The sequence below is a fragment of the Acinonyx jubatus genome, chromosome D3 (assembly GCF_027475565.1).
Source record: "Acinonyx jubatus isolate Ajub_Pintada_27869175 chromosome D3, VMU_Ajub_asm_v1.0, whole genome shotgun sequence".
Lineage (NCBI taxonomy): Eukaryota > Metazoa > Chordata > Mammalia > Carnivora > Felidae > Acinonyx > Acinonyx jubatus.
Genome location: NC_069392.1, coordinates 10,977,540 through 10,989,573, shown reverse-complemented (window position 1 = coordinate 10,989,573; position 12,034 = coordinate 10,977,540). Strand labels below are relative to the sequence as shown.

General features: G+C 56.5%; 1 protein-coding gene across 1 annotated transcript in view; it reads left to right on the top strand.

The window, feature by feature from the left end:
• Positions 1-6,077, top strand: part of RBM19 (RNA binding motif protein 19) — a 151,793-nt gene extending 145,716 nt beyond the window's left edge. Inside the window, exon 25 of the mRNA XM_027044324.2 lies at positions 5,899-6,077. Coding sequence (XP_026900125.2) covers positions 5,899-5,967 — 69 coding nt within the window. The 3' untranslated portion in view covers positions 5,968-6,077. The remainder of the gene's footprint in view (positions 1-5,898) is intronic.
• The last annotated feature ends 5,957 nt before the right edge of the window (positions 6,078-12,034 follow it).

Below are 12,034 nucleotides of genomic sequence, written 5' to 3'. Positions count from 1 at the left end.
TCCAGATACCCTGGCATCGAGGGAGGCCTCAGTGGCGTTGCACGAGAGGCGATGAGTGTGTGAGCCCTGGTTCCCAGTACCCAGCAGCAGGCCAGTCCCAGTCCCGACCCCTTAATCCACTCCCTGACCTGAGGTCGAGGGCCAGCGGGGCCAAGAGAAACCGTCACACGGCTCTCTGCCTAAGCTCTGCGGCACGATGGCAGGCAGTCGGCAAACATTTGTCGAAGACCCATGGTGTGCCTGCTGCCCCGCGGGCCGGCCGGTCTACGCCCGGAAAGTTCCAGGTGTGGCGTCCATGGGGACGCCGATGTCTTCTCAGCAGCAGGACGGGTGACTAGACCGTGGCGTGGACGAATCTCACCGACGGTGCCCAGTGGGTGGAAGACGCCAGGCACAAAATTGCTGTGCGACTCCACCGCCCTTGAGGGGAGCCCGCCGACGGGCTGCAGACGTCCCCGCGCCTTGATCTGGGTGGCGGTCACGCAGGGGTTTACACGGGTAGAAATGCAGTGAGATGTGCCTTTTGTCTAAGCTGTAGCTCCAAAAACAAATAAAAAGGCCACAGATACCCACGTGCGTATGTAATCCAGTAGTCAAGTCTGTTATGTGATTTATCCTGTTTTACCTGGATGCGCATTAGAGTCCCCTGGGGAGTTTTTGAAAGACATACACCTTGACCCCACCCCAAGAGATTCTGTAATGGCTCATCCGGGACAGTTGGGGCGTCTCAGAACTCCCGGCTAAGTTTCTGGTTGTTGGGTGTTTTGTTTCTTTTTTTTTTTTGGTGTTGGGGTTTTTTTTGCTTTTTATGGTGTCCGTTTTGTTTTTGGGGTGTGTGTGTGTTTAACAGGCATTGCAGGTGCCCCCCAGTCATTTTGATGGGTAGCAACCCTGGGCTCTGGGACTTCTGTCTCAAGGGTGACCCTAGCCCCCCCCCCTCCAGGTGTTCACTGTCTATTAGAGGAGACAAGATCCCAGAAATAATCAAAAGTTGGGATTGTCTCTGCTCCAAGACATCTCAGGAAAGAAGTTGGCATAGACCTTGTGTCAGAGGAGAGAAGGCTTTGTGGATAAGACGGACGTCCAGTTGGACAGGTCACACGAGAGGGCACGGACAAGCATTCCAGGGTGGAACGGCACGAACAGGGGCACAGAGGCAGACCAGCCTCGGGAGCATGAAGAGCTCTACCTGTCTCTTCGGGGTCCCGTCCAACTGGAATCCTGGATTCTTCACCTCCCATGACCTTTGTACATCTCTGCAGAGGAACTGCCCTGTCTGCAAGTCTAACTCCCTACTATACTGTAAGCCCCCCCAGATACCATGATGGCCATACTTTTGAACCACCCAGCTTCTGACCCAATTTCTTGCCTGGAGAGGGAGAGAGAGGGATACCGTTTCCAACAGAGAGCTGGGAAGTCAGGCCGAAACTGGTGTCAGATAGACCTTCCCCCAAAGCCGCGCCGCTCGTAAGGGCTACTCAGGATCAGGTGCCGGACATCATCCGTTTGCATCTGGCCCCGGATCTGGTCTCCACCGTTCACCCCGCTCCGTGCCCAGGAGGCTGGCCCAGGTGGAAGGCGTCAAGGGACTCCCTTTCAAGGATCAAGTTGTGTTTGGCCCCGGGGGAGGCCCTGACAGAAGATGAGCGGCCGGAGGGGAAAGAGGTTGGGCCATTCATTTGCCAGACCCCCGGCTGGCGGGTCACCCGGGGTTGACTGGTCCCCCCGCCCCCCCCATCAGAGGCCCCAGTGTCTGACTGGCAGTGGGCACCATCAGTGACAGCAATGCTTCTTCTCTATTCATTACCAACCCCCTACAGAGACCCCTTCGACTCCTTCCTAATGACTCCCCCACCGCTTAAATCGCAACACCGCAGACCTACTGGGTGTCTGTTTAGGTATGCATGTTTATGCTTCAGACATCAAAAGGTAAGTTCGTTTCATCTCCCGGGCACCCATTTTTTGCCCCTTCGGGGGTGATGTGGACCCCACTGAAAAGGCACGAGCTCTCTGGGCACCCTACCTCCGGCAGCCCACTTGTAATGGCTCCCCACTGTCGCCAGTCCCGAGGCACTTCACCCCTCTTCGTGGTGCCTCTTAGCCTCGCCCACACCTCTGTTCCTTTGTTAAGCCCTCCTTAATTACCATTTCCTGCCTGCCCCCCCCCCGCCCCCGCTGGAAGAGATTCGGTGACTGAGCCCACAGCCCACCCCATGTTCCAGAATGTTCTAGAACATTCTGGAAGCAGGGTGTGAGAGTAGACAGTCCCCACCCCCACCCCACACACACACCCAGATCCTATTCATCCCCAGACCACCACCCCTCCCGCCTGGAGGCTGGCATGGCTTGTCCCTCTCACGGCTCACTGCCCCCCCACCCCCCACCACGAGACCCTGGGACTTGCAGGTGGAGGGAACACCCCAGCCGCACAGCACAGCCGTGCTTCAGCACCTCATTTCAGGGTTTCCTCAGCATTCAGCGTTTCCTCAGGTACACAGAAAGCGCGCCCCTTTCTCAGGAAGTGTCGGGAACATAGGGGAACAGAGCCGTTTAGCCTCTTTCCAAGGCCGATGGACCCCTCGCTATCAGCCTCCAGCCTGCAAACACAGTCGAGTCTCGCGTATCGACCCGCAGCCCTCCGAACGTGTTCTGTTAAGAAAAAGATTTCCTATGTTACACAATCCATGCTGGTTGGCCCAGGAACTTTCCTTCCTATCCCCAGCTGCCTTCGAGGTCCTGCTTGGGGTTCACACCTAACCTGTCGCCCCTGAGGATGCTTCTTGGCAAGCGTCTCTTCCTGATGGGAGAGCCAGTGTCTGCACTTTGGACCCTAAGTCTTGTAATGTCGTAAGCCCACCCTGACAGGCACGGGAGCCCTTTCCTCCCCCGGAATCCTCAACTGCCTCTTTCCTGGATCCACCTGCTTCTCCATTTCTGCCCTCCTTGTAATCAACCCAAATGTTCTTTCTGCCCAGCAGAGCTAATGATTTGGTGCCCCTTCAGGCTGAGAGCCACTAAAGATATTTGCTCAGCATTGTTTTAAGGAGCAGCAGAGAGCTTCCTGGGGAGACGGTAAGAATGAGTGCCCCCTGGTGGAAGAAAGAGCTCGGCCTCTCCTACAGGAACCACTGCAATTCCGCTCCGGCTCTGAACTTGCATATCGTCCTCAGCAAAGCAGTGGCTTTGCCATTAGTTACTAGACACATGGTCGTACGAAGGCAGTTTAGCAAATATCTTTGTTATGTGGAAAAACTCCTTGGGGATCACCCTCCCTACTCCAAGAGCCTTACAGTGTCCAGAGCTATTTGAGTCTCCCCCAACAAGAGTTCTAGAAAACACTGTTTTCTCCTTATTATTACATGTCTATCGCTGATTGTATGACCTCTAGGGATGGCTGTCCCTGGCTAGGGTCCAGTTGGCCTGATCCTTTTTTTTTTTTTTTTTTTTTTTAGAGACAGAGAATCCCATGAGGGGCAGAGAGAGGGAGGGAGGGAGGGAGAGAGAGAAGCAGGGCTCACCTGAAGCAGGGCTCAAGCTCACCCGATGTGGGACTTGAACTCTTGAATTGTGAGATAATGACCTGAGCTGAAGTCAGATTAATGACTGAGCCCCCGGGCACCCTGGCCTGATACTTGATCTGCCCCTTTTGCCTGACCCTGGCCTGCTTTGCCCGCCACACACCCCAGGATGCTCCTTTGCCAAAACCGCCACCATTCCCTGGGTTAGAGTCAGAATCTTCTTGGCCCCTTCTCTCTCAACCAGTTAAGTTGGTAGAGCAGCAGTTCTGAAATTTTTGAGTCTCAAGACCCCTTTCCACTCTTTTTTTAAAAAAATTTTTTTAATGTTTTTTATTTATTTTTGAGAGAGAGAGTGAGAGAGAACGCCAGCACGGGAGGGGCAGAGAGAGAGGGAGACACAGAGTCCCAAGCAGGCTCCAGGCTCTGAGCTGTGAGCACAGAGCCCGACGCGGGGCTGGGACCCACGAACCGCGAGATCATGACCTGAGCCGAAGTCAGACGCTCAACTGACTGAGCCACCCGGGTGCCCCAATTCCTTTCCACTCTTAAAACAGTAAGGACCTCAAAGAGATGTCATTTATGTGGGTGTCATCCATTAATAGGTACTGTTCAGCAGTTAAAACTGAGGCAGGGGCGCCTGGGGGGCTCAGTCGGTGAAGCGTCCGACTTCAGCTCAGGTCACGATCTCACGGTCCGTGAGTTCGAGCCCCGCGTCGGGCTCTGGGCTGATGATGGCCCGGAGCCTGGAGCCTGCTTCCGATTCTGTGTCTCCCTCTCTCTCTGCCCCTCCCCCGTTCATGCTCTGCCTCTCTCTGTCTCAAAAATAAATAAACGTTAAAAAAGAAACAACTGAGGCATGTAAAGATACTTAGTTCACTTAGCAATACTACCAACAAACTCAATTACATATTAACGTAACATATTCCGTGGAAAGCTCATAATATTTTCCAAGCACTACACTGAACTTGGGGACGGGGGCAGCACGGCTTCTCCTTTCCGCAGACCTGGGGTGCCTGACTCTCCGTTCTCACACCCGCTTCCGCAATCTGATGCAGTCCGTTGTTGGGGTTGAGGTGTGTGAGGACATTGTGGTCCCACATAGGGCAAGGGAGAAAAGGAGGGCCCTGCAAAGGGTCCCTGGGACTCCCAGCCTCCTCAGAACGCTGCCTGAGAGCGTTCAGATCCCCGTCCCCAGGACCACCCTGTGTACCTGATAAAAATGAAAGCTCTCTGCCAGGAAGGAACAGGGTTTTCAGTGGTCGCAAAAGGGGTGGGCACGTGCGTCATTTCAGGGGCCACGCCAACCCCGCGAGGCTCACCTCTGACCTCCAAGTTGCAGCCACAGGTTGGGGGAGAGGGTACGGGAGAGTTGCTTTGCCGCAAAGCCCCACGGTTGCTTCCAGAACAAAAACACAGCCTCCTCCAGTCCATTCAGTGCAAAGCCACATCCAGAGGGAATAATAGTAATGGCAGCTATTACCCGGGGGGATATTATCTGCCACGCCAGACGCTATACGTGGTTAACACACACCATCCCAGTTTGTCCTCCCAGGAGCCCTTAATGCTGTTACTGTGTCCATTTTACAGATGGTGAAACTGAGGCCCAGAGAGGCAAGGTCACATAGCAGAGCCAAATTAGCCCAGCATATGCTGGCAACTACACCCTTCGAGTCCAGTGCTAGTGGCTTTACCACTGGCGTGTGTGTGTGTGTGTGTGTGTGTGTGTGTGCACGCACATCTGCGTTTTCATCATCATGGTGTTTGCATGGAGAAGTGTGGAAAAAAATGGACACCAAATCATTAGCGATGGTTACTCACAAGGTTGAGGAAACAGATGGGCCTTCCCTTGCTCAGCCTTGGCTTGTAACGTTTGAAGCTTCAAATCAGAAAAATTAAACAGAGATTTTTTTTGGAGAGCCAAAAATACTTTGCTGACGCGTGTGTGTGTGCGCGTTGGGTGGTGGGGCAGGGAGAGAAACTTCCAGAAAGCCGCAAGCTGGGTGGACAGTTGCCCGGGTCCTGGGCACCGTGAGGCTGGCCTGTCAGATGATGCGGGGGCACTCACGGGTGACCCACAACCAAGCTGTTTCGCCCCGAAGTCCTCAAGGTGGGCACCCACGTGTGGGTGGGCATTGAGGTGCACCCAGAAAAACCACCGGTACCCCATCCGCTGAGGACAGCTGGACACTTCTGGGGCCACAAGCCTTGCCTTCTGGGATGCCCGCCGTCATCCCGCGAGGACGAACCCCCCTCGAAGTCCCCGGGGCTCACAGGACAGGAGATTTTCATTTTCACCCGGGAGACAGCCTGTCTGTCGGATAGCTGGGAGACTCCTTCTATTTTTTTTTTCTGAATGATAATTTTCCCCCTTTTTTTGTAGCTAAAAATCACCCAGGCTTGTCCAGACGAGAGGGCAGAAAATTATGCCGTGAAAGAGAAGGGAAGATAATTTCTCCGGGTCACAGACGTCCTCACTTGTCATCGGTCTGCAGCAGGAGAAGTGGACAAGGAATGAAAATGAAGGCTGGCCCAGATCCATCACTGTCCTCCCCGGCCCTCCCTGGGGGGGACCGACCTGGGGAGGGCGGGAGGGAGGGACGGGGGCTGTGGGCTCCAATCAAGGGACTGGGCGAAGGGGGGAGTCTGCCGACCTGACCTGCTGTCCTAGCCGGACGGGCCCACTCTCCCCCTCGGGCCTCAGTTTCCCCATTGAGCAAACAGGGGTAATCGCTCCCTCCTCGCTTACCGCCTGCGCCCCTCCCCCACACAGCAGATCCCAGACGGGAACATTCTGGAGACCCCGGACCACGAAAACACAAGGTGTGGGAGGCGACAACCCTGAGGTCCGCCAAAGGCCGATGAAAGCTACCGGCCGAGAGGGCCGAGGGGGTGGGATCAAGTCCCAGCACATCCTGACCACAGCTTGGGCACATCGCCACCCTGCCTGGGCCTCAGTTTCCCCATCTGTAAACTGGGGGGGGGGGGGGATAACATGACCTAATCCATAATCGTGTGGACGAAGTGGGCGTTACGCATGATGTGTCTCACATATGGCAGTCGCTCACTTGTAATAAGAGTAGAAACAGAAAAGTACAGGGAAACTACCCGTGGGTCACCCATGTCAACCACGGGTGATGCCTCACGGTCTCACTTTCTCGTGTGTAAAAGGAACAGACGCTCATAAGGGGGCAGGTTGTGGAAAAACCACAGAATCTGGTCAAACTAGTTCGGGCCGTAACCCTACCACCCACCCGCATGGGCCTGGGCAAGTCACTTTCACTTCCGTCGGCCTCAGTTTCCCCATCTGCAAAAGGGGGCTGTGATACCTCAGCGGGTGGCCAGGAGGCTCAGAAATACCGCGTGGGCCGTGTCTAGAATGAGGATGATCACAGGTCTCCCAAAAGGCCAACTCCCCGTCCGCCGGTCGTCCTCCTTCCTCCCCACACCCGTCCTCTGCTGGGACACAGCCACTCCGCAGAAGGCAGGGTCTGGCCTTCCCTGCCTCCTGAGTCACAGCAGGGGGAGGAAGCCCACGGGAAGGGCCAGCAGCCTCTGGACGGCTGGGAGTGAGTCTCTCGGCTTGCCAGCACGGTGCATTGTCCCCTCGGCAGAAGGTCATCGACATTCTTTGTTTGTCCCGTGCAGGGGCCAGGCAGGCTCTTTTTCTGTAAAGGGGCTGATGGTAAATATTTGCAGCTGCGGAGGCCTGCGGTGACCCCCTCACCCCTGCCGCCGTTGCAGAGAAGAGCGGAGTTGCCATAAACAACGTGGACACAAACGGTGTCGCTGGGCCCCAGTATCACTGATGGACCGAAATGCGCTGCAGCCCAGGGTTGACTCACGGGCCACCATCGGTCTATACAGTGGTTTGTTCCATTGCCCGGGTCTAGCGCTATTTCCTGTTGCGGGCCAGGGAGGTCCTGAGGTCTGAGACCTAAGACGAAGTGCCCCCCTCATCCCTTTGAGCTTATCATGCTCCCTCCAGCGTCAGTGTCTTGGCACCTGCTGTTCCCTCTGCCTGACATGCCCTTCTGTGCCCTCTTCACCTGATCGGTACCCACTCGTCCTTCAGGTCTCAGCTCAGACATCCCTTCCTCCGGGAAGGCTTTCTTGACAGACTGCTCCTCCCACCCCTGACCTCCCTGAGAGCGTGCAGCATTTGGGATTTGGCAACATCATCTCTGCCACTCAGCAGCTAAGTCCCCTATGTGCAAGGAGCGCTGTGTTCACTCATTCATTCATCAAGTCAGTCATTCTTCAGACATTGACGGGGGACCTGCCCCGGGCCACATTGAATGGCTGGGGGCAGATAAAAAGCAAGACTTACAAGGAAATACGGGCAAGAAGGCAAACATGGCTGGAGGAAAGAGTGAGGGGAGGGAGCAAGGGAGGGGACATGTGGGAAGAGTTGAGGTGCACGGGGAGGCTGGATTTAATACAGAGGCGAGGGAGAGGTGTATCAGTCAGCTATTGCTACGATGATGCTGCGAGACAAATAACCCCAACACTCAGAGGCCTAAAACAATACCATAAAGTATTGCTTTGTGTGTCTGTGGGTCACAGTTTGGCTCTGCCTGGGCTCTCTCACACATCAGTGGTCAGCTGTGGGTCAGGTGGCACCTGCAATCGAGGCATCAGCTGATTGACGGTTGGCCCAGAACGGCCTCTGCTAGGAGGACCCGGCTCTCCTCCACATGGTCGCTCATCCCCCAGGCTTGCCCAGAGCTACAAGGGCGAGCAGAAGCTGCAAGGTCTCTCGAGGTCTAGACACAGAGCTGGCACAGCATGACTTCTGGGACATTCTATCGGCCAAACCAACGTTGGAAGCCACTTAGGTACACCACTTATCTCTCCCTGCGATAACACGGTGCCGGGCACGAGTGAGGATCTCAGTCAGTACTTGTGGGATGGACGTTCAGGTGGAGCGATGACGGATGGATGTTCTCTGCCTTTGTCTGAGCCAGAATTGACCACGGGCAGGGGTGGGGGGTGGGGGTGGGGGTGGGGGTGAAATCCCTCAGGCTGCCCAATTAGGAGCCCCCACTCCCCTTTCCCGGAGCCACAACCAGGAAAGTAGACAGTGTTCCTCCTCCCAAAGTTTAATTAAGTGATCTGCCTCCACGGGGTTAATCCTGTTATCACTGCCCAAAGCTGACCACAGGGGCAGTGTAAAATGTCAGCTGTCTGGAGGGCCTGGTGGGGCGCTGAAAGCCACTGGAATTTAGGGACAGGCAGGGGGTAGAGCAGAAGCAGAGCCCCCATGGGGGCAGGACGTCCGCTTTCCAGACGGAACACAAAAGAGCTAAAGTCAGTTTCAATCCCGTCCCAGGAGGAGGTGAGGAGGAGGAGGAAGAGAAGGTCTACTAAGAAGCTTCTGGCTCAGATGGCCTTTGCTCTGGCCATTACCCATCCCGGGCGCCACATTCCAGAGGGAAGCCCTCCAGCCCCACGTCCCCCGCTCTTCCAAAGAGGCGGACACTCCCTCATCCTGGACCCACAGTTCTGGACCAGACCAGCGTGGGTTTGAATCCTTCATCCACCACTTCCTGTGTGGCTCCAGGCAGACTCTTTTCATCCCCCTGAGCCTCCGTTTCCTCCTCTGTGCGGTGGTGGCAGTGACCTCCACCTTCAGGGCCTCGCGAGAGGTGGCAACAAACACCCACAGTCGCGCGTTCCGTTCTCGGAAAATGCCACAGAGGCTTCCTCGTACGATTATGATAGCACTTCCCACACGGCTGATTTCCTCTGTCCCCCCCGCCCATCCACGGACTCCTTGGGAATACAGACGGTGTCTCAGACGTAGGGCCACCACCTTGCACATCCTAGGGGTGCCTACGACCTCGTGGCTCGTGACCACTGTCCCCTGCAGGTGTGTAGAATGCAGGCTAAGTGACCTTACCGGGCGGCAATGCTCATTGCTGAATCCCAGCGCCTAGCCTGGGACTTGGCAGGTGCTGCCTCTGTGTTTCACAGGTGACTCTTCATCCATCCATCCATCTAACCATCCATCCATCCATCCATCCGTCCATCTGTCCATCCATCCATCTATCCACCCATCCATCCATCATCCATCCATCCATCCATCCACCTATCCATCCACGTATCCATCCATCCATCCGTCCGTCCATCCATCCATCCATCCATCCACCGATCCATCCATCATCCATCCATCCATCCATCCACTTATCCATCCGTGTATCCATCCATCCACCTATCCATCCATCCATTCATCTATCCATCCATCTATCCATCCATCCACCCATCCATCCGTCCATCCATCTGTCCATCTGTCCATCCATCCATCTATCCACCCATCCATCCATCATCCATCCATCCATCCATCCATCCACCTATCCATCCGCGTATCCATCCATCCATCCATCCATCCGCCCGTCCGTCCATCCATCCGTCCATCCATCCATCCATCCACCTATCCATCCACCCATCTATCTGTCCATCCATCCATCCATCCATCCGTCCATCTGTCCATCCAAACATCCATCCATCCCCCAATCCATCCATCCACCTATCCATCCATCCATCCATTTATCCATCCATCCACACATGTTTGTTGATACCCTATCAGTTTCCCACCTACAAAGCGGGGAGTGGGGGGAGGGGGGTCCTTCTTGCTCTGCTGTGATGGTTTGGGGAAGACTGAGAAAAGTTCCCCCCTTTCCCTGAAAGAGATTCTCTTATCTGGTGCCTGGTATTCCTCCTGAACGCAGAAACCGTGGCCGGTGCCAGTCACGACGACCGGGGCACTTGCCGGGGTGGGGGAGTTCCTGTAGAGCACTGGCTGTCGGGGGAGAGGAGCCAAGCCCCCCGGGGGATGTGGGTGGGGTGGAGGGACACACAGCAGTGCCCCCAAACTGACCCTGGAGTCACCTTTATAATAATGACCAGTAGGTGCGCCACACGGTGTCCTCAACACTTAAAATTCATCCTCTTGACCAGCCTAGGGGGTGGGTACTATTATTACCCCCATCTTACGGATGAGGAAACTGAGGCCCAGAGAGGTGCCCAAAGCTGGTTCGTGGGGAGCCGGGCCACCAACCGAGAGACCCCCTACGGCACGATGGAACGTGCTTTTAACCTCTTTGCTGTATGGCTTCCTGCCTCGGTTTCCCCACTGGTCGAGCGGGGCTCTCATTACCCTCCCTATAGCCCTAACCAGGGGGGCGAGAGAAACGTGGGGCTCCTCTGGGTGCTGAGAGCTGTTGACGGGGGTGCCGAGGCCGCGAGCACAGCGGAAAGGCTCCGGCTGTGACGCCAGACTTCCCAGCTGGCGGACAGGGGCAGCGAATCGCCCCTCCGGGAACTTGGGTTTTCTCATCGGCCAAACGGGGTCCCTCGTACCGCCTGGGGTGCTTGGGGGCACGGGGGAGCCGTGCGCGCGAGGGGCCAGCGCGTGGCCAGCAACCGGGGCTGAGTCAGGTGGCAAGAGGCCCAGCGGCCTCCAGAAGTCGGGCGGAAGTGGCAACTCCAAAGAACTCCATAAAATCCAAGTGGTAGTTAAGTCGGACTCGTGAGCGAGCAGGAGTAATTAGCGTACTTCCCACAGAAAGTAAAACCCAAATGTCAGACAATGCCAAGGCCGTTAAAACCGTCCTCTGCTCCGGCTCCCGCCCACCGCCGGCTGGGTCTGCACCTCGCCGCTGACCTTCTCGAAGGCCGCAGACGGCCGGCGTGGGGGGTGGCGAGGACGGGCCTGGGGAGACACCAGGTGGGTTTCACGTTGTGCTTGGCTCGTGTCCCAAGAGAGCCTCGACTTTCTCATCGGTCAGATGGGTTGTAGCTGCTCCAGAGGCTGCAGGGGGAGTTCGGCCTGGTCACGGGTCTAGCGTGTCAGGCACAGGAGAGTCACGCTCCGTGAAGCCGGTGCCCCAAACGCAGCTGGTGTGGCAGATGCGGCCGGTACCCCACCCGAGTCACTCTTGCCCGCTGCACCCACCCCTGCTCTGGGCTGGCCGCTCAAGCCCTTCCCACTCCAGAGGCGTGTCCCCCGCCAACGGGGGCTGCCCCCTGGCGGGGGCTTTGCCGCAGCACCCCACAGCCGATGCCTGGTTGATTCAGGGTAAGAGTCGCCCCCTGCTTCAAGAGTGGGGGCGTGGGATCGGGCTGAGGCCACACCCCAGTTGCAACCTCGCCTCTGTCCGGCTCCTTCCTCCGCCGTCTCCCGGCTTCCCTCACCTCCCGCTGGCGTCTCCTGCCCACCCTCCTGCCGCAAAACACGTCCTGTGAGGCCCCGTCCCCGGCTCCGCCTGGAAAGGAGGTCACTTAAGGTCATAGGTGTCCAATAGAGACTTGCTGAATCAATAAATACATTGTCTGGGGGCGCCTGGGTGTGGCTCAGCCAGTGAAGCGCCCGACCTCAGCTCAGATCATGATCTCGCGGTTCGTGGGTTCGAGCCCCGCGTGGGCTCTGTGCTGACAGCTCGGAGTCTGGAGCCTGCTTCGGATTCTGTCTCCCTCTTTCTCTGCCCCTCCCCCACTTATTCTCTCTCTCTCTCTCA